The 26,473-nt window shown below is 37.8% G+C and overlaps 1 protein-coding gene across 1 annotated transcript; it reads left to right on the top strand.

The window, feature by feature from the left end:
• Nucleotides 1–3,623: 3,623 nt before the first annotated feature.
• Nucleotides 3,624–18,347, top strand: LOC117417008 (cadherin-like protein 26). Its single transcript, XM_034028586.3, has 17 exons — nucleotides 3,624–3,795; nucleotides 7,442–7,531; nucleotides 7,629–7,748; nucleotides 9,251–9,406; nucleotides 10,012–10,159; nucleotides 10,596–10,762; nucleotides 10,880–11,008; nucleotides 11,426–11,611; nucleotides 12,059–12,327; nucleotides 12,581–12,729; nucleotides 12,885–13,118; nucleotides 13,248–13,469; nucleotides 14,151–14,281; nucleotides 14,919–14,984; nucleotides 15,509–15,595; nucleotides 16,101–16,190; nucleotides 16,343–18,347. Exons 1-17 carry the CDS (start codon nucleotides 3,760–3,762, stop codon nucleotides 16,580–16,582), a joined length of 2,520 nt encoding a protein of 839 aa, XP_033884477.3. The 5' UTR covers nucleotides 3,624–3,759; the 3' UTR covers nucleotides 16,583–18,347.
• Nucleotides 18,348–26,473: the final 8,126 nt, after the last annotated feature.

The raw sequence follows: 26,473 nt of genomic DNA on the forward strand, positions 1-26,473 counted from the left end.
ATAAGGGGGTCTGTCAAGCAAAAATTTAAAATCAGGCTAAACTCCTGCTGCCTTCAAATCACGTGATGTGATTGTCTCTTGTAATGCTAATCGGGAAATATGCAAATCTTTACAAGAGCCAATCAAATTGCGTGAAAGCACAAAGTGGGCAGAGCTCATTTGCATACAAACTCCAGATTTAGCTGGCCAGTTAATTACACTATGTAACACAATTTTTGTTCCTGGGTAGTAAGTGTTATTTCCTAATTGCTTATACCTCAAAAGTATAGAAAATGGCTATTATTCCCCACAAACTTTGCTTTTGTGACCAGGACAGTGATATTTTGAAATTTACCTATTTCCAATGAGAAAACGGGCGAATTTGTGTCTTTTCGTTCACATAAAGTCAGAAAAAAACAACATATGAATCCAAATTAACATGTACTTATACTAAAATAATACAAAAATGACTTAGAAAAAGATTTAGAAGTGAGTAGTTTTTCGAGATTTCTGGTTACAGGCGATTCCGATTGCCTCGAACAGACTGGTCACATTGTGGCAGAAGCAGAGCCCATCTTGACTGGTGAAGAAGCTGGAAAAAGGTTGGTGACGCTTCCTCTGATCTGCGACTTGCACACTCTCATCCAACAAGTTCCACTGCTTGAGCCTAGACGTCAAAAGCTTGGCATTGGACTTGGTGAGACCAAGATCTTTAATCAAGTCGTTGAGGTCTTTTTGGTTGGGGTAGTATGGGTTTCTCTCCTCAGCTCCACCTCTGAAATTGTCATCTGGATCTACAACTTCTTCCTCGCTCTCTGACTTGCTGCTCTCTTCTAAAAACTCCTCTCTCTCCGGAGGAGTGGGTACGGGGAGCTCATGGCAGTGTGGCACTGGGGCGATGGATGAAGGAAGGTCTGGATACGTGATAGCAGGTGCATTCTTGCCAGTCTGAAGTTTGGAAGGGTCCACCATGCAGAAGTAGCAGTTGCCTGAGTGGTCAGTGGGTTCCCGCCAAATTCTTGGGATAGCGAACTTCATGGCTCTCTTTTCCCCTCTGTACCATCCTATAAAAATACATTTATTTCACCCATGACTAATGTGTAAGAGATTCTCGCAACATTTTTCATATATGATATATTTTTTCAATAACACTGACAATTGTTAAACATTTTAAAATTAAAAACTTTTACAATTTTAAAAATTAACAAATTTTATAACATAAAATTCCGAGCATTTAGCTAAATGTTAAATCTAGTTAAGATTTAAGATTTAGTTAAATATTTAGCTAAATGTTAAATCTTGTTAAGAGATTTTAATTTAGTTAAATATTTAGCTAAATGTAAAATCTTTTTTTTAGCGATTTAAGATTTAGTTAAATATTTAACTAAATGTTAATTCTTTTTAGAGATTTAAGATTTAGTTAAATATTTAAGTTCACAAAATCCAAATGTATTTGCGAACAGCTAAATCTTGATTCTCAAAATAAATATTTAATAACAAAATATATATTTACTTTTAAAATAAAGACTGAGCATTTAAATGTTGAAAAGTTGCTAAATATTTTAAGATTTATAAATTATATCTGAATGTACACATTTAAAATATATATATTTATGTTCACAACATTTATAAATCTGGGGGAAAAAATACATGATTTAAATTAAATCTGGGAAAAAATCCAAGATTTATGGAAAAGGAGATTTTAAAATATTAATGCTTTTTTTTTATATACATGGCACCCCATAGGAACCCCAGAAGGCAGTGTGATCCAGTGGTTACAGTCCAGGGCTACGTGGGACTTTATATCTCCTACGTGAGACTTTATATCTCCTACGTGGGACTATATATAATCTCGTATGTAGGACTTTTAAAAAATAATCCTATGTGTCCTACCGTCCAAAAAATTCTAATGAAAATGCTAGACTCCCCGGCCGGTAATCTCGCGCTGCCGAGACCGTACACCACACCGCAGCAATCGAAGAACAAACGCAAGTTTCCATATTGCTCGTGCGAGGTTCTCAAACAAACCAAAAAAAAAAAAAAACACAGCCTCTTAATAAATTAAACGTACACTGGTGCGTATTCAACTTCAATTATTCAACTGTCAGTAGGCTTCTATATATTCTTGTATGTTGTTTATGACCTTCCCCTGTAAGAAATTAGAATTTTAATCATACTGTATGTATTCATCAAAACAGTAGTGTAACAGGGTCAAGAATGCCCTGTTCACATTTATTTTACACTGGTATGTTATTATTTTTATAAAATTATTTTATTGATTTGATTAGTGCACGCTTTGTGTTGTCTGACACTTTTTGATAATTGATTAGTATCACGTTATGCTGGCTTCTCCACCCGCTTCCCTATGTTTGCCTTGTTGAGCACCTAGTAATTGAATTATTGATTAATTTACGCACTTGAATATAAATAGGACATGTTTTTACAAACGAGATGGCTATCCAGGGATTTGTATGTGTGTGCAGGAGTGGGAACGCGGTGTTTGGAGCGGGGAATGACGCGTGAGAGAGACGGAAACATACCAGTAAATGGAGCATCCCGATAATAAATATTGGGCTGATGGATATGCCGATGTTGAATAATAAGCGCGAACGGCCCGAGTGTTTTTACCCTATTTGGTAGTCGATTGGAGTTTAAGAAGTGCACAGAACGATGCTGGTCTCTCTCTCTCTCTCTCTCTCTCTCTCTCTCTCTCTCTCTCTCTCTCTCTCTCTCTCTCTCTCTCTCTCTCTCTCTCTCTCTCTCTCTCTCTCTCTCTCTCTCTCTCTCTCTCTCTCTCTCTCTCTCTCTCTCTCTCTCTCTCTCTCTCTCTCTCTCTCTCTCTCTCTCTCTCTCTCTCTCTCTCTCTCCCCACCTGCACGGACATTGTGTGTGTGGTGTGGGTATTTGTACTATTGTACCAAGGTATAGTTTTTATTATGACAGTTTTACTGTGTCTATGAATGTGTATCTCCACTTTATTGCTGGCTAGTAGCGTTGTTCCAGTTGTACTTTAATACATTACCTTATTAATGTGACCCTTGATTAACTGCTTAATCGTGCTACTTATTAATAGGTGAATGGAATTGTTGTCAGTATACCAGTACCGTTTTAAACCAGGTATTGCTATTGGAAGTTTACAATAAACAAACTTGTTAAAATGTATCTGTGTGATTTTCTTGGTGACCTTGTTCCTACATTTTTAGATCTGTTATCTGAATAAAAAGAACGTAAAGGATCTTGTATAATTGGTTCTGTGCTTTATCGCACTGAACTGGGGTAGTCGCTCTACATCTTGTGGGATTTTGGCAGGTTTGTGTTGCGTCTGTACGCTTCAGTGAGGGGGGGAGGTGTGTCAGTAGCCTGTATTTGGGGACTAATTAGTGTTCTCATAAGGTGACAACTGATACGTGTATATATACTCTGAAATATGTTTAACATTGTACTATACATTCATAGTTAAACCCAACAATAACAACACTTCCACAGTTTGTTACATTATTCATATTACTTGCCAAATGACCAAAACATACAAACTCGCTCGAGGCTTAGGTGGGACCTGCAGGAGCAGCTTCACACAGCCTCAGGTAGGCTGGACGTGCTCGGGGGTGGAGACAAGACCTCACTATAATTTGCTTCTTGTTGTAGCGAGCAATGACTTGCGCAGTGGAGCACAGGAGGAAGCAAATGAATAACGACGAGGTGTAATAATAAAATACTCTCATTTAAAAATATTACTCGGTCTGAACTGTGCGGGATATTTGGAAACCAATTGCACTCGTAATGAGAAAATACACACCTTTTCTTCTTCTTCTAACTGTAAGTATATACCTCCACCGGTACCAATTTCGAATGGTATATTTTAATGTCTTAAAAACCAGTTTATGGGCAAAAGGTCTGTCTAGTACTGTGCTCAAATGCCCATGAAACGAGATGTGTACAATGTATTAAGTAATTTTATAGTTACAATTTTGTTTGTGAAAGGTTAAGGAAAAAATAAACAACCAAAACAAAACAAAAAAAAAAACAGATTTTAAGATTTTAACAACAGATTTAAGTAGAATTTAATGCAGGTTGAAAAAAAAACCAAAAAAAAAAACAACTCAGGAACAGCAAAGCACAAGAAAAACAAAACGAATAATAAAACAAGATATTGCCTGTCTCTGGATCCACGGAACGACTCGATCTGAAATCCATTGTTAATTATTTATGAGCGGAAGTACAGAATTTCAAACTGCGTCTAGCATTAAACATAAAACCCTACTTTTAGTCACTTTTAATACAATACTTAATATGTAAATGGGGGGGGGCTCTTATAAACTTCAAATGGGTGGGGGTGGGGGGAGCTCTTATAAACTATGCGTTTAAGTTGCAATTTAGTTATTTTCATTTTAAATGTAGAGAAAATGACAAGAAAGCAATGCATTTCTTATAACAATTGCCCTTGATAGATTTGATTAGTAATTTAGCAGTTTCTATTCTATTACTAGACAATACTGTTTGCCATGGTACCACATCGCTTTAACACGAATCAGCTTGTAGAAAGGCTAGTTTTTCCAGTCCACATCCCTCTATTACAAACTTTTACACATACATCGTCAGTTGTTAAACTTACAGGTGATAGTTTAGTCGCAAATAAATAAAAATCAACTCACAACAGGGGTACCTGGACGCTTACCTTCTGTTAAAATTGTACTATTGAATTTGAATTGTGTTAGAAAAATACGGTATTTAAATGCAGAAAATATCTGTATGCATAAATGATCTACACGCATACTGTATAGTAAGTCATATTATTAATTTGTATTCCTTCGGAATATTTGTGTCAGGAAATATGTTTTTTTTCTATGCCTAATCAGGTTCATATTTTCAATTAATATTATCTGCTTAGCACATTGATCTTTGTCCAATAATTTGGGCGTCTGATTTTTGGAAGAAGTTTTTTTTTCCAAATTCAGGTGAATGATTTTTTAAAAATCGGGTAGAATTATTTAATAAAAAAAATCGGGTGATTTTTAAAAAAAATATATAATCTAGAAAGAATAAATATTTGGGTAGAAACCTGGTTTTATTTAGAAAGAAATAAACGTACTTAAGCACAAAGTGTTGACAACAAACTTGTCATCAACAGTTTAAATCCCAAGTCACTTTTTGACACACATTAAAACATTAGAACTTAACTATTTTTTCCCGATTTCATGTAAATCGCAATTTTTTTCCCCTAGATTTAACATAAAAAACTCCAGATTTAGCTAAATACATAAGCTTATCACAAATTCAACATTTAAAATCTGTCTATAAATCTTTTGTACCCTTAGCGAGTGAACATTTAGCAGACATGTTAAATCTGGGTTTCTAACGAATAAATCTGTGAATTTAAGTATATTTTTTACACTTGGCAAGTCAACATTTAGCTAACATTTCTAAGAAATAAATCCGTGAAAAAATACATGAACTTAAATTACCGGGACAAAAATATTTGCTTTCATGGCGATTAGACATTGTATCATTAAGTAGTTAAAAAACGGAAATAGGTTTTACTTTAAAGTGGTTGAGGGTACATACTGGTAGGTCATATAAGATTGTATTGTTTTACATTTTATGAAGCACAATGAAAGCATGGTAAAGTATAGGTAAGCATTATAAAGCCCAGAGAGATACTGTAAAGTAAAGGGGCAACTGCTAAATTGCTGTGCATGTTTATCCAGGTAAACTTGTATGAGATTGGAACAGTCCCCAAACCATACTGTTAAAAGAGACTTTATTGCAGTTTTCAGCAATATCCTCAATAACCTTGTAAAAGGCTGGTTATTATCGTTGACAAGTATTAGCTTTATCTGTTTAACCGCTTGTGAATACTATAAAGGAGGACTAATCAAATTGGGTGAAAAAGAATGTTCCAAATTCAGCTCGCTAGTAGAATCTTTTTTTTTGGAGACCCACCCTTTAATTAGCATACCAAAGGATTACCATTCCATTCGAATGAGTCTGTATCTGCCAACCCACCTACCAGCAGGCCACTATCAACAATTGAAATGGACAATCTTCTCAACCCAACCTTGTGAAAAACTTAAATGCCGAAGTCACTGTACCACATTATAGTGACCCTCCTCTCCGAGTTGAGAACCAGACAGGTAAATAGAGGTGGGGGTAGTTTGTAGATTGCCGTTTTGTGCATTGACTTACATGCAGTACTGCTCATCCAACTAGTATGTGTATAACCCATATAAATGGAATGATCATCTTTGATAGCGTTCCATTCAATTGGTCATTCAAATATGCTGTTTGGGACATTGAAACATTTACAGAACTGCATCTTTATTATTATGAGTTTTCATGCTTTTTAAAAATAGTTTGCAAGTTATTTCACATTGATTTAGTGTCTTGCTTTGTCTTTGTCCGTGAACATTTTAATTGATTAAAAAATATGAACATCATTTTTTAAAATATTTATAGAGATGGAGTAATTGCGTGGTATAGTTTTAAAGACGTTTCACATTGTTTTAGTGACCAGCCCAGGCAGTTTTGTCTTGGTCCGCCTTTCCTCCATTGCCCAGGTTGAAAAATGAACGAGCAGTGTGTTGAATCAAGACTTTCAGTTAGATTCTACTTGTTTATTTTGTTTAATAAAGAGGATAGCCTGCATGCAATGTCATATTTTAAAGACGGCGCTTACATTATTTTGTTTTGTGCAGGTATTAGGTTACTGTTTTTATTTTTTTAACAAAGTGACCCATCATTAAATGACCATTTGATCTTATTATGCACCCCACATACAACCCCATGTATTGTGTTACAGCATCACGACTTGCATTGCATAGCGTGATACATATCATATTGTGACATTAGTGTATCGTTACACTCGGTTTTACATCTAATTGCATTTACACCTGGGGAAAAAAATTAAAAACCATACTACTGTACTGTCTCGTTTGTTTATGGAAAGTCATTTGTTGGTACTGCAAAGTCTAATGACGCTCGTGATCTACTGTAATATATTATACATTTTTTTCTGCTTATTAAAAATGATCTTCTGTTACATTTAACCTTAATCCCAAAGGATTAGTGATTGTTCATTGATTCCGTTTACAATGTGTGCATGAATCATCAATTCGTCATGTGTAATTTGGGGATTAAGTGGTGTTAATAAAACACAGTTTAATGCACTTTAAGTGGTACATAAAGATGTTAACTTCAATGAGAACACAGATTTATTTGGCAGGTAATACCTTTACACTGAATAAGAATGAGCATTTCTGAAACATTTCCCCAGTCCTGAGAAGTCTGAAGTTTTCCTTAATCCATGTATCCTGTGCTTTCCCCAAACATAAGATAATTTTTCACTTTACCTGGGTAACATTTCCCATCAGTTTTGTGAGATACAGTAGAGGCACAATTAATATAGACTTCCTGCGATTTGTGTTATTTTTTTCCTTTGCAAACTTCACTTGTTTTATTTTTCTAGGTTGCTGTGGCCTGTGGTCTCAATCTCAAAAGAGATGCTGGTAATGAGCAAACATTGGCTCGTTCATCAACTTTGAAAAGAGTAGTGAGGGTGAGTATTACACTGTTTCTCGTTCCCTTTTCTGAAAACGCTTTGTTCTGACCTGGTCTATAATAAAACTTTCTATTTATTTATTTATTTTGCAAAGAAACTGTCGGTTGATCCAGACAGCTTACGCCCGCTACGACGCACCAAGAGGCGATGGGTCCTGACTACCATTGAGGTTGAAGAAGGAGATCCTGGTCCTTTTCCCAAGTTTGCTGCAAATGTGAGGATGGGTTTTGCTTTTACATTTGTAGATGGATTTTGTGCTGGAAAAAGTAACAGTAAAAAGCATGCACAATCTTAGTTTACTTCCTGTGTGGAATTAGGGAATTCTTTTCTGATAGTTCCAATTCTGAGATCTGTGTACCTATGTCTGTGATTCCTACTGAACCTATCTCTCGTACAGAAAACCTACTGATCGTAATACATTCTTACAAGCAGATAGCTTTCACCCACTACACCTAAAGAACGGTCTACCTTACAGGCAGTTCTGCAGAATTAGGCAAAACTAAAGGTGAGCCTGATTTTGAAGAAAATCTTTCTGTTATGAGGGTCAGATTTGAAAATAGAGGTTATAAGAACAAGTATCTCAATACTGCCGTCACTAAGATCTCTTCAAAATCTCGAGATTAAATTATTCTTCAAGACAGATCTAAAATGAATACTAATCCAGTTATGTTAATTACAAAATATTCCAAATGTGCAGAAAAATTAAAAGGGGTAATCGAAAGACATTGGCATATTTTAAAATCTGATCACTGTTTCTAAATTATTCTTGGATTCTCCTCGACTAACTTTTAGAGGTGACAAAATCTAAGAGATACCTTAGTGAGGGCTGATTTGCCCCCTATTGCAATACAGTCACTGCTGACCCAGATACCAGATGGCTGGTATCGGGGTCAGCCTGTTAAGGATGTCATTAGTTATAAAACTATGGGTGTCATTTATATGCTTTCCTGCCATTGTGGCAAGGCATACATTGGTAAAACTAAACGTTCCTTGAAATTTAGAATAGCAGAGCATCAAAGCTCAATTCGATGCAGAAATGCTATTTCTCCTGTTGCCGCACATTTCACTGAAGCTCAACACCCTATTTCCTCTTTACGTTACTGGGGAATTGGAAAAGTTAATTTACCAAGGAGGGGTCGTGATTTGAATTATCTTTTGTTGCTTAGAGAGGCTTTTTGGATCCATTCTTTCCTTATGGTATGAATGTGAAATATTATTTTTTTGTATATTATAATCATGCTATTTAGATGGGGTTTTTTTTCGGTATTAATTACTATGGTTTAAATTAATTACTTTGGATTCGTTTCTTTGAGGTATATTATTTAATTCACATCTGACTGTTTTAAATAATAAATTAATTATCTGTTTATATTTGTATATAGTTTATATACGTTGTATTTTAATAATGTGTGATGTTTATATAGAATTATTTAATGATCTAATTGGTAAGTAATTAATCATCACTGGTATTCAATTATCTTATTATCATTTTTATTTAAACACCTGCGTGTGTGTTTTTTCTACCCTGTTGAAGGTACTTTGTACTGAAGCATTGGCCAATAAAACAAAATGATTTGTTTTTGAGTGTGCAATTTATTTTCTTTTTTAAAGTTTACTGTTGGCACACTAAAGGCTGACTTTATTTAGCTCCACCGCTGTTTAGATCATTAAAATAGATTCCTTAAGGCCTCCTCCTGTTTTCTATTTCTTCAACAGCTTTTCAATGACAGGGAAATCAACCTTACCATTAAATACCTAATCAGTGGTCCAGGAGTTGATGAGAATCCACGTGGATATTTTTCTGTGGATGACAAAACCGGCGAGGTGTACATGCTTAAGACCGTAGATCGAGAAACAACGCCTACCTTTGTAGTAAGCACATTTTTGCAGCTTGTGATAAACCTCTTAGTTAAGGATGGATTTCAATAAGGCCCATGGCCAACCTGATAAATGATGTTTCTGGAAAATTTTAATTCTTATGTCAGTTGACAATATACCATACTTGTCTACAGCTATTGTCTGTAGCATTCTGTAGTATTTGAAACTTAACATTGGTTCTACGGGGGGAAATATAATAACTTATAATAATTTGATGTCCTCCCTGAATCTGACACTGACAGTTTCAATTGCATATTGATAATCATGAAATGTATTTTATACTGTTGGTACCTGTAGCAGTGGTCTACAAAAGGATAATGTATACAAAACTTTTTTTTCAGTCCATCAAAACAGAAAACAGTTTTTAAATATTAATGTGTTCAATCTTTACAAATTAGCACAATTAAATAAAACAATTAAATTGTTAATGTAACATAACTGGTAGCAAACTCCCTAAGCTTGCTTTTGAGTCCTTAAATGAACCCAATTGTTACTTACTATGTAAGATTAACAGTTTTATTCTACTTGCTTTTTGTTGTGAAGACCTTGATACATCTGGCCCATAAATACTGACGTCTTTTCTTTCTGTGGATCAACAGATCAAGTTTGATGTTGCTGACCGGAGAACAGGAAAAATAGTTGACCAGTCCTTGGTGTTTAATATTGATGTAAAAGATAAAAATGACAATGCACCAAAGTTCAAAAACTCAGTAGTAGATGTCCTTTTGAAAGAGAACAGTCCTGCAGGTGAGTTGTGTAGTGGTGTAGGGTTTAGGGGTATGCTGGTATTTCTAATTTCCTTTAAGAAGGATTTATCAGTAGTTTACGGGCTTGTGCGGCAGTGATATAAATATGGATTTATATCATACCTGCTGATACTTAAAGTCTTTACCAGCATGAGAATCAGCACAACCCTGCTAGGTTTTGCAGAATATATATTTTTGCTGTTTATGGTGTAAGCAAAACATATAGCCAAATGCACCAATGCAGCAATTTACAAAAAAAATAAAATAAAACGGTGTATTAAAAGTCTCCATTGCAGAGACACATTTTGTGGTAAAATGAAGAAATATTCCTATATTATATATAAATAAAATATCTGAATGGTAAATATGGTGTGCAGAGCAGTTTAAGTATTGTGTATGAAGTATTATTATTATTATTATTTTTTTAAATCTTTTAGGGAGTGATGTCTTTCTACTGCAAGCTGAAGACACTGACCAACGTGGCACCCCCAACTCAGAATTCTCCTATTCTGTCGTTTCTCAGGAACCTCCCTCAACAAAATCTCAATTTACCATTAATCCAAAGACTGGCATTTTGTCTTTTGAAGGGTGTCTGGATTATCAGGTACTAACAACTTGGCAACCCTAGAAACTAATTGGGTTATTATAAAGTTTTATAGAATCGGTGGACTGGTGGTTAAAATCTTTCATTCATAATATCCTATGGCTCTTTGTCTTGCAGTCTACCAAGTCCTACAAGATACTTGTTGAAGCAAAAGACCACGGAGATCCACAACTTTCATCCACGGCAACGATGAACATCAAAATTGAAGATGCTAACAATAACCCACCTGTATTTGTTAAGAAAGAGGTATGATTCTCAGATAAGAAAACACATTGTTCACAAACCCATATCACATTACTGCAGGGGTAACTTAGGGGGCAAGTATTATGTTATTGCTTGGTGGTGGTGTCGGGGCTTATTTCCATAATGACAGCAAAACATGTCTAAGAAAACAGAAAAAATACAATGAAAATCCTTGTTGTAAGTCTAGCGTGGAGGTGGCATAGAAGCAAACCATTTGAGCAGCTTCAAGCTGCTAATACCAGTTGCCAACAAAAGTAAAATCCCATTATAGGTACTGGGATTTGAAATACTACATTTTGACATTTTTTGTAATTCCTCTTAATACATACTATTGTATGCTAGTAATGGACCTTTTACTGTTGTAATTGTCATTATGCACTGAATATTCGCATTCCTAAAGTTATGTATAAACGGTTCTAGTTCACAGGAAACGTGAAGGAACAGCAGGTAGGTGTGTCTGTATTAAGGGTCAGTGTGGAAGACAAAGACACACCCAATACACCAGCATGGAGAGCCAAGTATACTGTGACAAAAGGCAATGAAGATGGCAATTACAAGATAGAGACTGACCCACAAACAAACGACGGAATCCTCACAGTAATCAAGGTAGGTTTGGAACGCATGTAGCAATATAATTAAAAGGGTTGCAGCTAATTAGTCCTGAAGTCTCACCTGTCGTACAGTTCCATTTGTTTTGTCGGTCACGGTAAATTACCAATGAAGGACTTCACCAAATAAATCCATGTTTGCTAGCATGTGTAATAAAAAAATATGCACAATCGACTATGACAAGAAAGACTTATAGACGCCTGTGTTATATTAGCTTTAACCCCTTTAAGTAATGCTAATGTGTTGAGTATCTTTAACATACAAGTTTAACTAAAGAGACCAACATGGGTTGTTGAAAACTTTATGCCTTTTCCTGTTAGTTAAGCAGAGGCGGTACTTACATCTGTCGTCATTTAGATCAATTGAGTATGCCCCATTGTATAGGAATCTACTAAGCCCTTCACACCGACCCTTAAGTTAAGAACAATCCTGTTTCTTTTGAAGCCCATGGACTATGAGAAGGGATCCCGGAATGAGCTGGAGATTTCAGTGGAGAACGAGGAGCCTCTCTACATCTGCCCTGGAGCGGGAGGAAGAGTCCCTACAGCCGGGGGGTACCGTGTCCCTGTGGTCGTCAATGTTGAGGACGTCAATGACCCTCCCTATTTTGATCCTTCCGAGATTACAGTCTACCAGACTGAGGGCACCAAGGTTCCAATACAGCTTGGCAAGGTTCATGCAGTAGACCTGGATGCAGCACACAGTACTCTAAGGTAGGGGAACTAATCTCAGTGTCACCCTGTTAACCCAGCAGCTTACCCCCGTGCAACAAGAAATAAATAAGCAATCAAGCTTTACTGGAAACCCTGTTTTATTCAATTGCCATTAGTTGTAGCTAATTTTGCAATGTCTGTTAAATCGCAAATTTACATGGCTGCTAAAACATACCTTATTCAGTAAAAAATTGCAAAAGCAGAAAAAAAAAAAATAATGACTGAGTTTTTTCTTTTTCATTATCTTGACTAGGTATGAAATACCTGCAGGCGGTGACCCAGCGAAATGGTTAACAGTTGATAAAAACACTGGCGAGGTCACAGTCATTGCAGAAATGGACAGAGAGTCTCCCTATGTTAACAACAGCATTTACTCTGTGATTGTGCTTGCTATTGATGACGGTAAGCAGCGTAAAATATTGAATATCCTTCCACTGAATCAGTAAACATGCATCCCTTTTTGTACCAAACAGGTAATTTAGTTGGCTTCTTTTGCGCTTTTCTGTTGAACTGCTAACTGTTTTTTTTTTTTTTTGCTTTATTTGTTTGATTTGTAGGAAAGCCCCCACAGACTGGTACAGCCACAGTGCTCATCCATTTGACGGATGTCAATGACAACAACCCCTTCCTTGACTCCAAATACGTGCACATGTGCGACGACCCCAAAGACACCTCCATCGTAGTAAAGGCTACAGACAAGGACATTGAGCCGTACTCAGGACCCTTCATCTTCCAGCTCCTGGACAAGGGGAATGACGTGACGAACACATGGAAACTGGAGCAACTACAGGGTAAGAACTTATTGAGTGCTTCTCCATCACTGGTGTTCACCAGCGTTCAGAGTTCAGCAGGCTGTAATGCAAGTCACATGTGTCTACTCATCTGGTATATACTGTAGTATTTTCTTTGCACAATTGCAGGGGAGTCCATCAAACTTTTAAGGCTGCGAGAACTGCCAACTGGCAACTATACCGTGCCTTTGAAAATCATTGATCAGCAGGGCTTAGCGACAGAGGAGGACCTCATGTTAAGAATCTGCGAGTGCTCTCAAGAGGGCGTCTGTAGACCTTTGGAAGCTCAGTCGACCAGTTTTGGAGGAGCTGCTATTGGGGCCCTGATAGGAGCTCTTCTGCTGATGCTGTGTAAGTAACGCCTGCATTGACAAACCGGCATGCCTACTAACAATGTCACATTGCTAATAGGGATATGTAAAAGGAAGTAAGGGAAAGCCATGTTACATACAATGTTAATGTGGGAGGAACAAGTGCTAACATGCAAGTTTCAAAGATCTGACAAGTTTGGGTTTAGAAGTGGAACTGTTTTGTTTCTTTGTCCTTATGGTAGATGTCACATCTACAGTGCTTTCCGTTTTCATTGTCTCAGGCACTGCGTCAAAGCGGGTGGCAACTCGAGGCAAGTCAAACTTTACAGTGGAGAAGTTGCAGTGCTGCTTTAAGTGTAACCTCAATGCACCTTTTAGATTTTTTTTCTAATTTGGCTGTTTGTACGTAGGGTCTTTTTTGGTGATTGAAGCAGCTGTCCCCCTTTCTGACACTCAGGTTACATGCAATGGATATGTGTTGGTTTTTTTTTGTTGGCTTGTACAAAGTCTTTTACAGGGTACCAAACACATAAGGACACTAAACTATAAAGCCAAAAGGCATTTCTCTTGTATAGGCCTAGAGGTTTGAAGGCTGACCACCACAGAAATGGCAAACAAAAGGCTTCTAGTTGTCTTTTAATATATTATAACAAGTTGTCTAGTCCTGTCAAAGTTCGTCTCATAAAACTTTTTTTTTTAAATGAAATCGTTTGGTTCGTAGTACTCTTGCTCTGTTGTGTGCGCTGTGAATGCAGTGGAAAGAAGATCAGCGAGTTCCCTCCAGACACTGTTGATGAAGGAAACCAGACCCTCATCAAGTACAATGATGAAGGAGGTGGCTGCCGTTCTCAGGTGACTAACAGAATGTTACCCTGTATCCGGTGAAGTAATGGAGACTCTTGACTGGCCAGCATGCACATATGAAGTTATTGTGACTGTAGATCATGGTGTATCTGACCCGCTGCATGCATGTCATACTAGAAGTTAATACAGAGGTTGTAGAATGTCTCTCGTAGTAGAAGAGCTGCATTTTTAGTGAGAGAACTGTGCAAAATGAATCTCTTATAATGCACACAGCATGATCATTTATTATAAATCATAAAAAAATGAGCTCGTACACAGGTATTACTATCAAACATAAAAAGTTGTATTTTTTTTAAAATTGTTTCATAGTGTTCCATGCACAGGATGACATCACGGTGCACAGAATAAGATATTGACAAATCTGTAACTGCAATTGGATGATTGGTTGTACAATAACGAAGGCTATCCTTAACCTGATCAAACCTGGCTTGGACGTTTCTTAGAATTGCTGTTCATACAGAGCCAACCACAGGAGAAAAAAAGTTCAGGGCCGCATCTTGTATCATTTGATAGTGCTACTTGTATCATTCCCGGGATGAGAAGCATGTTACTTTTTTCATTCTGGTGGCACATTCCACCTAATGAAAATGTATCGACTACAGCTATTTTATATGATCTCCTTTAGGCTTCCCCACCAGTCATTATGCCTTTACCTACAGCTGACCACGGAACGACAAAGAACAGCATGCAGGTATAGTGAGGCTGAAATTCTTTATTTCAGGGAAACATCAAAATGTGTAAAATCACTCCTCCTGTTTTTATTTTTTCAGCAGAAGTTGAACTAGTAGTGTATTATAATTGGTATATATTTCTAACAGCAATATAATGAATTACAGTGTGTTTCAGTTATTTTTTACTTTATTACACTAGATTATTTGCATTGGACTGTAGCCAACACTGTACCGGATTACATGCAGTCAGATTGATTGTAATCTTCATGTAAGACGTGCCGAAACATACATCTTATTTTTCCTGCAGAATGTCGAATGAGGGAATGGGTTTCAAAAGAGGAGCAGCCAGGATATGGAGTGATGGGAGTAGCCAGGGGGTGGCAAACCACATTGGGGGCGGCTATAGTACAATTTGTATTGAATTAGAGGAGGTGTCTCAGGAAAAGCTTTAGATACAATATGTGGCAATCAATGCTCTGAAATTGTGTGTAATTCAATCTGTATCAGATTGATTGTGACGCTGCTGGGTGCAATATATTTTTAGAATGTATCTGAATTGGACAGAACCATCCAGACATTACCTCAACGCAGTTCCTGGGGCTTGAGGGAGGACAGGATGTATGGGATGCATGTAAGTATGGGATGAATTCTCACAGCACTTTATCCAGGTCAGACCCGACTCACTATGAAAAAACTGAAAACCACTCCAGTCCTTCTATCCATTGTATTTGTATTTATTTCACCAGGAGATTTACCCATTAAGACCTAAGCCCTTTTTTACAATGGGGTCCTGGAAAACAATTAAAAAGGACAATCGCAAAGAACAAAAAAAACATGTAGTTAAAACTTAATCACCAGCATAGAGATATACTGTACTGTGCTATACTATACTATTTTCTATACTATACCCTTTTATAGCATACCATACTGTACAATACTGTAATGTATTTTACTATGCTGTACTGTAACAGACTTCTAGGCCACTTGTCTGAACTGATCAATTCCAGTACAGTGCAGACGTTTCCTAAATACACTTTTGGATGGCCCCTGATCAGCAGTCATTGTATCAAGGTTGACTGTTAATTAGCAGTTTCAGTAAGCCATGCATTCTAATGCTGTAATATTTGTATTTTCAGATGGAGCCAGCCATGTACTCCAGAATAATGAGCCTTAAAGAACAGAATCTGGAATCTGAAAGAATGAATCTGCAAGAGAAGATCGCTATGGTATGAAGCAGAATGTCTGTTTCTTAAATCCTTTTACACGTGGAAACCCCACAGCAACAGTTCTGAAAACGTAGTAAAAGCTTTGTGAAAGAATGGTAAAGTGCAGACCAGTATGGTAAATTATATCCAGTGTCTGTTTTTTTTATTTCCAGAGGCTGTTTGTCCTTAATGGTTTAGATGCCAACTTTAATAACTATGAGCCACACATCTATGCGGAGGAGGGCGAGCTACACAAAGTTCACTCCCTGGATGACATTAGCATTGCCAACAACAGCCAAGGACTGGACTTCCTGCAAGACTTGGGGCCAAAGTTCAGAACGCTGGGAGGAGTCTGCCAAGAGGTCCTGGCACAGAAAGGCTTTACATTGAAGTCAGCAACAAAGGGTTATTGACCTACGTACTGTGCTAGTGGCCCCTTTGTGCAATCTCCATCTAGTGCAGGCACATTGAGCACATTCGTAAACTTTCTTATTTTCTTATCTGAATGTTTTGGTACTTGCAAAGGTCCTGCAAATGTTTCATTTTGTATCAATTATTTTACTTCCAGTCACAAGTTGCTATAAGTTTTGCTGTGCTCCACTCCTTGAAAAAATGTTGCCTTAAAGTACACAGTATACATACACCATCATTAGAGGTCTCACCGTGTGCAGTTCTGTAGATACAACAAAGGAGAGACTATCCCAGAAGTAATCCCAATGGAAGTTGTATTGATAAAAGCTACATGACCAGTATAATTACATACAGTAATGCTGGTAAACATTATGCAAGTTGGCATCAAATTCATACATGAACCCAAGTACAAAACTACATCGAGGCAAACCCTATTCAGAGCTACTATAAAATCCTATTAGATATTGTAAATGTCACACCATGCGGAAAGTAGTCTGTAAACAGCGCATGCTCATTTTCTTATCACTGCTGAGCAGCCACTTTCATTAAGGCCTTCCTCAGCACATTTGTCCAGAGACCTCCCATTTAAACCACTAGGAACAGTCGCAGGCTTTCAGACTGCTAGCGTACCATTTCCGAGATTTGTAATTTAGCACTGATGTTAGACACGCATGCGCTGAATGGTGTTTAAATAGAGGATACGCATCGGCTGTACTGAAACGTGCAGCAAGGTCTGGGGGCCTTCCTCTCAAGTCACATGGGTGTATTGCATTCCACAGCATTATGTGTTCAGTCTGTTGCCCCTGTCTTGTGTAATATTTGTATTTTTAGTTTATGGAGGTAACTGGAGTTAAAGTTGATGCCAGGCTAAAATGTCCGAAGGCTGGAGGTACAATGTTCACATGTCTAAAAGATAGGAAGACTACAGCTAAAGGGCAGGAAACCCTAAAGGCACACAGTGAAATCATTTCAAATGTATAATCGCACAAGAGCAGCTCTTAGGTGTCCAGTAATATATTCAGTTAAAGCTGAGGTTTGGGACCGCAAGCTGTGCAATTACTAGCATTCTGACTGCGTGTCTCTTGTGGTGTGTTATAATACAGTGGACACTTATTAAAACTTTCTAGGAAGTGTTTTTGTTTTGTTTAGTACACTATTAGAAATAAAAAACAAGTGTTATTTTTTCATTAAAGGTTGGTTTCTACTGGTGTTTTGCTTCTTAGATATTACATTTTTAATTCCATGTTTTCAAAAATTGCATTACAAAGTTTTTTTTTTACGTCAGCAAATCTGCACATAAGTCATGTGGCTTTCTGCATCGCTTGAGTTTGGGTTTCAATAGTTTTTCTATTTAAACACTTTCAATTACATAAAAAAAAATAAAATAAAAAAATAATGGTCTGCAAGGGAAGGTTATAGACATGTATGGTTATGACTATGTGTTAAGCTTGTTACAGATTTTATTTTTACATTTTCGAGGTGCTGGTGTATGTTTTCTAAAGAATTCACTATGAAGATTGCTGTACTGTTTGTATGTGTATTACAATGTTAATATAATGCACTATGAAGATTGCTATATTTGTATGTGTATTACAATATTAATATAGTGTAGTTGATGACGACTATTAGAAGTCAAGGTGTTGTAACATCCAAGATTTCTTTGCCAAACGATATTTTTACCGAGGAAAATGTTACCCAAAAAACACTTCATAGCCTAGACTGATTTTCACATACATGTACATTTTAAAAATAAACATTTGTATATTATTCTTGTTTTGTTTGTCTTTGGTAATTTACAGTGCGTAAATCCCATACTGTGCATATTTACTAAAATGACATCACTGTATGGAGCAAAGCATACAAAAAATAACCACTTCGGTGTTGTGGGTTTGTGATATGGAAGTCTGCTCACTTTGAATCAGTCTTGGGACCCAAGTTGTAGAAATGCCTGCCATTGTAATGTAAGCTAGATCAGCTAATCTGGCTGTATTGGTAAGAAGCAGAGTTTGACTGATCGTGACTACATTATATATCAATCAATCAATTAATCACTCAATCAATCTTTATTTCTCATAGAGCTTCTTTCACGATAATTGCCTCAAAGCACGTTACAGATAAAAATAACAAAAATGAATATACAAAACAATTTTGAGAAGTGGGAAAAACACCATAAAATACCCCGTTAAATTACATACATTAAAATAATAAAAAAATAGGTTTTTAATCTTACTTTTTAAAAGGCACTGACAAAATGTACATCCTTTATATGGCAAGGAGTTCAAACTAGAGAGTAGCTCCTGAACTCAGGTGAAAGCAGATTAAAAAAAAAACCAAAAAAACAGTATTTTAGTAACTACAATAAGAACGATTTATAATGATTACAAATATCAGAAATACAGTAAAAAAAAAAAAAAGAAAAAAAGAAACATGAAGCTTGTCCATTAATCAAATTCAACCAAGCAGCTTCCTAGCCTTTTATACAGTAGCTTAGCCAAATAGTTAACAGCACAGTGAAAAGGTAGGTCATTGTGAAGTACAATTCCAACACGTGGTTCTAAAGACGTATCCTTAATCACTGTGTCCTCGGGAACATTTGCTAAGGAATGCCCATAGCAAGTTGTATTCCAGTTGGATAAGCAGCTCTCAAGATTGCAGCTGTGACATGCAGGCGTGCTTATGGTGTGTGCATTATATACCAAGCTTCAGGGAAGCAGATATTAATCTCCTTATTAAATATTAAGACACAGTTATTGCAAATAGTTATTATAAAATGGGACTTGCGTATTGTTGCATAAAATTGACACGGATGCTACAAACTTTTTGATCAACTGGGGACAGAGAGGGCCTGGTTTTAAGTAAACTGCGCTAGTATTTAGGTTGTCATCCTATCAACAGCATGTTTCAAAATCCAAAGAATGTCTGCTGCCTCACCCATGAACTTTTCCCCATTTGCCCTCTTTCAAAAACAAGTTTCGGTGTGAATTTGCCTCCAGCTCTTTAATGTACCTCCTATTCTTATTGTTCAATAGAAGATAAACCAGCAGTCAAGGTGAGATGTCATTTTTTTACCAGATGATGAATGCTTTTATAAGCTGTACTTGTTCATTTTTTATGTGAAAAGTCATCTTAACAAAGTGCAACAAAGAAGTAAAGTGATTGTTTGAATGGATGAGAGCGTGACGTCGGTTTGTAATAGAATTGAGGAGATTAAGTCTTTAGTGTACAGTACTATTCTTTCTTGGCGCATGGACCTGCTATTCAGAGCACCGTGTAGGGTTACCTGCTATCTCTCAACATCCCTGCCGTTCCCTAGGGGAGGCCAGTTCCCGAGGCAGGGTGCAGGAGGTGTGTTTACATTTTCTGACTTGGTTGACTAAAGGATTGATGACTGACGTGTTTGATGTGCTCGTTGACGTTACTTTTCCGCTTGGCTTTAAATTTACAAGTTCTGCCCACTGAATTTGCTGTTAAGCTTTTGCATGTAGAAGGAAAGATTAGGCCATTACCTGCCACCACACAAGAAAATACCTTACTGTGCTGGTCCAAAGAGCTTGCAGAAGAAATCTGAACTCCACAGTAAATTTGGTCTCATAAAAGAATCAGCTCATTTTGTCACTACAGTCAGCTACTTTGACACCAGATAGATTGGAATGAACTCATTGGATCTGCAGTTCACTCCACCTCTCTACTCATTGATGGGCCTGACAGAAACAGTATCTGTTGTGTTGTCTTCTTTATGCCAAGTTGGGGAGACAGCTTCATCAGTTATCAAGACAACCAAGCTGATATTACATAACAAATGGACGTCTGCTTTTGATCGTAGCAGATTGGGTAAACCAATAAAATGTGGTAATCAATCAAATTGCAAAGGACCTCCTCTCCACTGAAGCTAATGAAATCCTCCCCCAGTCTAACTGTACCTGCAGTGTTTTGTCTCACGCTCTGAGGTTGGAAAGAAACACAAGTGGCAGAAAACAAGTCTTTTGATTTTAATACAGAGTGTTTGAGATGAACGCTTCCTGCTGTAAACCTTTTCTCCCTGTTTCCTGAAGTGAGGCAGGGAGGTAGTTCCAGCAAAAACCAAAAATATTCACAGGCTACTGTATGTTACTGTGGCACCAAAGTGCAGACTTGCACATACTTGTATGTGCACCATTAGCTTACATTCTGTATGTTCTCTGTAGAAGCAGATGACAGAGCCAGCTCTTACAGCTTAACAGCCAAGAAGGCTGTGCTGGAGAAGTCAGATCTGACCATTCAACTAATTCAATAATTGTATGTACTAATTCTATGATGAATTACAGTGGTGCATGCAGGTATAATGTCACCCCTTGATGTGTTGCAAATTAAGTGTTCTTACAGTTGGCGCATAATTAATCCATTCTTAGTTATACCTCTTATCAAGTGCTCCTGGTTTAGTGTCATTAATTAGGTCTCCTTGACAACCAAGAATTATTTACAGACAAGCTCTCTTTACAGGTAAACAGGTCCCTAGTTCAACTGAACTTTTAACTTTCATTACAAACCCACAAACGCGGTATTCTCAAAGCCTTAAAAATCATCAAAATTTTTTAAGCAAGAAAAAACCGCAAGAACACCCAATACGGTTTACACAGCCAAAAAAAAAAAGAAACAGGCCAGACATTTAATTCAGAGACTGTATTGCTCTCATTTGCTTTAGAACTGTAATAGATTTCTCTGAAAATGAATCGCACCGATAACAATTTGGAATAAAAATCTTTGAGAACTAGGCCAACTGTAGATTAGACTAATAAATTATACCTGTCAAGGTGATTGTAGAAGAGGTGTAATTACAATCAGAGACTGCTTACTGGTACACATCTTTGGCACTTGTACTCGCTCCCTGGAGCACATTCTGACCATAGTTAGCGAAAAAAAAAAAAGGGTGGGACTCCAAGTCATGAAGTCCCCTGGGGAGCAAGCTATTTCGGTGGGGGAGGGGAGGAAAGCTGCAAAACTGTATGCTTTTCAAATACCCTCTTATTTGTCTACAGTCCATTACAGCACATTACAAACTGACTACACGTCATGCCACAGTGCACCTGTGTTACATTACTATACAGTACAAAAAAAATTAAAAATGCACACATAGAAAAGTGGACTGAATATCGTTTAAAATGACAAGAAACTGGAATACATATGTTGGTACTTGATCGCAAGCCCTAAAGGCATCTCTGTCTTTAAACTATCAAAAAAAAACAAAGAACAGTGTACATTGGTTTAACACATTCAACATTTGTCTCAAATGTTAGCCTCTGTAAAGTTATAGGCTTGCTGGGCTGTATGTTACACTTTCCCTCATTAAGCTGTGTTCAAAATGCCCCTTCATTTAAAGTAAATTGCCCTGTTTAAATGGCACGAAAGATAACAAGAAAATTAATGTAGGAGTAAATGGAAAATATGAATCATGTGTAATTACAGAACTTATAAAAGCAACGTGATAAAAGCAAAATGTTTTCACCTTATACCAAAATAAACATCATGCCTTGTGCACAAACTCAAACGTTTGATTATGTGACTGAATTTTACCTTATGAGAACAGCCTGATGTATGATTTTAGTTTCCTGATTTGTTTTTTTAACAGATACACTGGCACAGATTATTTGTGTTGGCAAACTTTAAAAAGTGTCATTTCACACAAAAGAAGATTAAAGAGACTGAATTTCCCCCCAGGGCTTGGTCATGGCTAGATTTTTAAACACACCTTCATGTCGAGCTTGCAAAACCTACAAGAAAAAACAATTCATTTTTATGACCAAATTTTTTATTGGGTAACAATAGAAGGATACAAGAAAACAGCTTAAACAAGAAAATAAAAACACACCCCATTTTAGACTTCTAGCTCCCACCCCAAGAATGCATTGCCTATCTCTCTAGTCTCTACTTTATAACCAAGTGTCATATAATTAAAACACATCCACTCACCCCCCCCTTTACACACACAAACCAATTGTATGACCTCTGATGCATTCCAGGGCATGTGCTGAGTTCATACTGATTAGAACTAGCTATATGCAAAGCCTTGTCTAAGAGTTTAATAAACATTAAATTCAAACCTTACAATATGGATTATCTTCATAACTTTAAACATCACTAGTAGTAGTAAAACAAGTATAATTATGAAATTAAAACCACATTTTCTCAAAGCCCCAAAGTAGAGTGATGCACTAAGTACATTTCACAGATTCTGTGGTTCTCCTGGGAGCTGGCTTTTTATAATGCTTTTAGGCTCGTTGTTGTGCTTTGTTTTTTTTAAATGGAAGGAAGTAAATTGTTCTAACATACAGCTATGGTCAAAAGGTTTGCATCACTCTATAGAATTTTGCTTCGTAGTTTTTCAGCTACTCAACGAAAAACTGACAATAATTGAGAAATATGACATTTAGAAATCTAACATGAAATACTCTATTAGTTGTATAAAATTAAACAGGCTTTTTAAACAAATAAAGGAGTAAATCAAATACTGGAATGAAAGGCTTTGAAAATATGTGTGTGACATTTAATAATACTGGTAATTGTTTCTTGTAACCACTGGCTTACCCCCAAACTGCCCTTTGTTGTACTTTACAGAAAGTCTGGCAATCAGATAGGAATTACGTTCCACATTGCTCTAGTACTATTCACTGTCTGTCTAGTACTATTCAATGTCTGTCTGTTGTTTACACTGTGCTGTACTGTACTGGAGTACATGTAAAAATGATCCACCCCTTTCCATGGAAGCATACCACAAGATTATACCAGAGACCGTGGGTCAGCTCTCCAAACCTGCCTTGCCGGTTTTGTCAGAAGTTTATAAGTAGGCTACACTTGGGTTTACAGATGTATTTGAAGTTGAGTGAATATCTAATATAATGGCTTACGGTAGACTTTTATCATTTTGTAGTTTTTTTTTATTACATTGTGTTAAATACAATATCTAAATTATGTTTTTTTTAAAAAAAGAAGATAAACAGTAGTTATCAAGTAAGAGTTTAATTATGATGCTGTTTTTTAAAAGTACCACTTAGCAACAGAAACAGCAACTGGACTTCTGGATATCTGAAACTGTAGTGTAGTGTTTATTTCTTTAACTATAGTGTGCCAATATAGGTCACTTAAATGTGACATTTCAAAATCTAACATGAAATACTGTACTGCTATTATGGCTTCTGGGAGACATTTGCAATATAATTTTGCAGTTGTACGTGTTAAATAAAATATCTAAATTATGTTCATAAAGTTATTTTTTTTTAATTATGTCTCAATCCAAGAATTCTAGGTGATGCAAAACTTTTGGCCAGAGCTGCACAGTATATAAAATATTTTATTCACTAAGCCTTCCCGCAAGTGAGGTGGTGCTCTGTTTTTTTAGGAACACAGAACAAAAAACTAGGTAGTGCCTTTATTCCTCATCTTACGCAGTTTCAGATACTTTGCATATGTCTTGGCATCCATGACTAAGAACATTAAAAACAATTATGAACAAGAGGAGGCCATTCTGCTACATCTAGCTCAGCTGGTTCCTAGTGGCTGATAGAATTGTCCTGTCTTCAAATACATACATTTATTTTCCCATTAAGTTATCCAAGGAGATTCTGGATCCATACTGTCTATGCAGATAAAGCATCATTCCATATACCTTATATAAACCCTGTTGGAAATACCCGAAAAATAATCATCTATCAACAAAACCCTTTTGCTTGTTACCAGCTACTTCAAACTCAGACACATTAAGTGTGCAAAGAGGTGTCTTAAGCATACTTAAGTTGTAGCCATCTGGCTATTGTCTCTGATCTGGACCCTTCAGACTGGGTAATGCTGTGCCAGTCCTGTAAGTGTCTGTTTACTTATCCAAAGAAAAGGGACACTTATGGTACTTGAGTTGGTGTTTTGCTTTTGAATGTCACTATTGTATTGTCTATTCTGATCGACCATTGCAAAGTATTGTTTTATTTCCAGCAGATTCACCATTGGGGGAATACCTGTGCTGAAAGAGTAGTTACAGTACTACACATTCTATGTATCAAGGAGCAAAAAACAACTCATTTAATTTAAGTATAGATCATTTCCATTTAAGTATAGATAATGGGCTAGTTTTATCAACATCTTCAAGTCAAAGATAACAGCCTTTGTTTCAAAATGAAAACAAGGGTGTATAGTGATTTTAAAACACATAGTAGAAGTGTTGTTAATTTTTTTGTACATGAGTCAGATATTGGTGAGATTAATCTGGTATATACTTGTCAATTCAAAAGTCATCCACCAAGAAGTGTCTGTCATTCTTAACTTTCGAATTGAGGTCTGTAGCCTTGTGTGACGGGGGACTGCCCCGTCTTTATGATCATGGTTGGGACTGGCAGGGAGGGGGTTAAAATTCCTCCCTGCCAGGAAAACATGTGAGAATGTGGCTGGAGCCCTAATTGACTAATTAGCAATTATTGATTAATTGGGCTCCAGCCACAGGGGATAAAAGCCAGGGGAGAGGCCCTGGCTAGGAGGAGAGAGAGTGGTAGAGAGAGTTCTGGAAAGAGAAGGAGTGTTTTGTTTGTGCTGTGTTTTCTGTTCCAGTGAAGGCAACGCCCAGCCTGGAAACTTTATTTTGTAAGTTTTTGTTTTGTGTTTGTATTTTGTGTTTGAAACCTTTTTGTTTCGCCCTTGTGTCGATTTATTTTTGAATTTTTGTATATTAAAAACGTTCTTTTTGAACTTTAAAACTGTCTCTGAGTCTCAAACCTCGGTCAATCCTGTCACAGTTGGTGTCAGAAGTGGGATAGCGCCACCTGGAGGCTCAGAGCAGTAATTTTTTTTTTTCTTCTTTTTTGGGAGTTTTTTTTTTTTTTTTTTTTTGAAACTTTATTTAAATGGGGAAGAAGAGCAGACAGCGGCAAAGGCAGGAGATACAGCAGCCGAAGAAATGTAAGCTGCTGCAACAACAGCCACCCCAGCTGGAGGACCCAGCCAGCCTTTTTCCCTGGTGCTCTTGGTGCAGGAAGGTGGATCACCGGTGGAGGTCCTGTCCAGATGGGCCACCAGCTGACTGGTGTGGGCGCTGTGAGGTGGATGGCCACAACTGGGCAGGATGCCCCCACAATCGGGACCAGGAGCAGCTGCAAACCCCGTCCTCGGCAGCCACCCCACCACTTCCAACATCACCGCCTTCACCACCATCCCAGGAAATATGGGACTGGTTGATGCACCCTGAGGCGGACCTCTTCCACGACCTCCCTATAGTTATCAACACGCTGTGGCGTCGAGATGGGGGGAGGTGGGAAAAGTGGGAGGAACAGCATCACCCGGCGTCCTTCGCAGAGCTGGCCCTGATGGTCGTTAATTACCTGGCGGTAGATATGGGAGATGCCCCAGTTATTCCAATAAAGAAGGTGGAGCTGTCGTCCCGAGAGCCAGAGAGGGGTGAGTTGTCGTCCCGAGAGCCAGAGAGGGGTGAGTTGTCATCCCGAAAGCCAGAGAGGGGTGAGCCGTCATCCCGAGAGCCAGAAGGGGAGGAGCCGCTGTCCCGAGAGCCAGAAGGGGAGGAGCCGCTGTCCCGAGAGCCAGAAGGGAAGGAGCCGCCATCCCGAGAGCCAAAAGGGGAGGAGCTGTCGTCCCGAGAGCCAGAGAGGGGTGAGCCGCCGTCCCGAGAGCCAGAAGGGGAGGAGCTGCCGTCCCTAGAGCCAGAAGGGGAGGAGCCGCCGTCCCTAGAGCCAGAAGGGGAGGAGCCGCCGTCCCTAGAGCCAGAAGGGGAGGAGCCGCCGTCCCTAGAGCCAGAAGGGGAGGAGCCGCCATCCCGAGAGCCAGAAGGGGAGGGGCTGCCGTCCCGAGAGCCAGACTGGGGGCCGCTGCCGTCGCCCAGAGAGGGGGAGCCCGAACGTCCACAGCCCGAGAGGGAGGAGCCC

This window comes from Acipenser ruthenus, chromosome 18, assembly GCF_902713425.1.
Source record: "Acipenser ruthenus chromosome 18, fAciRut3.2 maternal haplotype, whole genome shotgun sequence".
NCBI lineage: Eukaryota > Metazoa > Chordata > Actinopteri > Acipenseriformes > Acipenseridae > Acipenser > Acipenser ruthenus.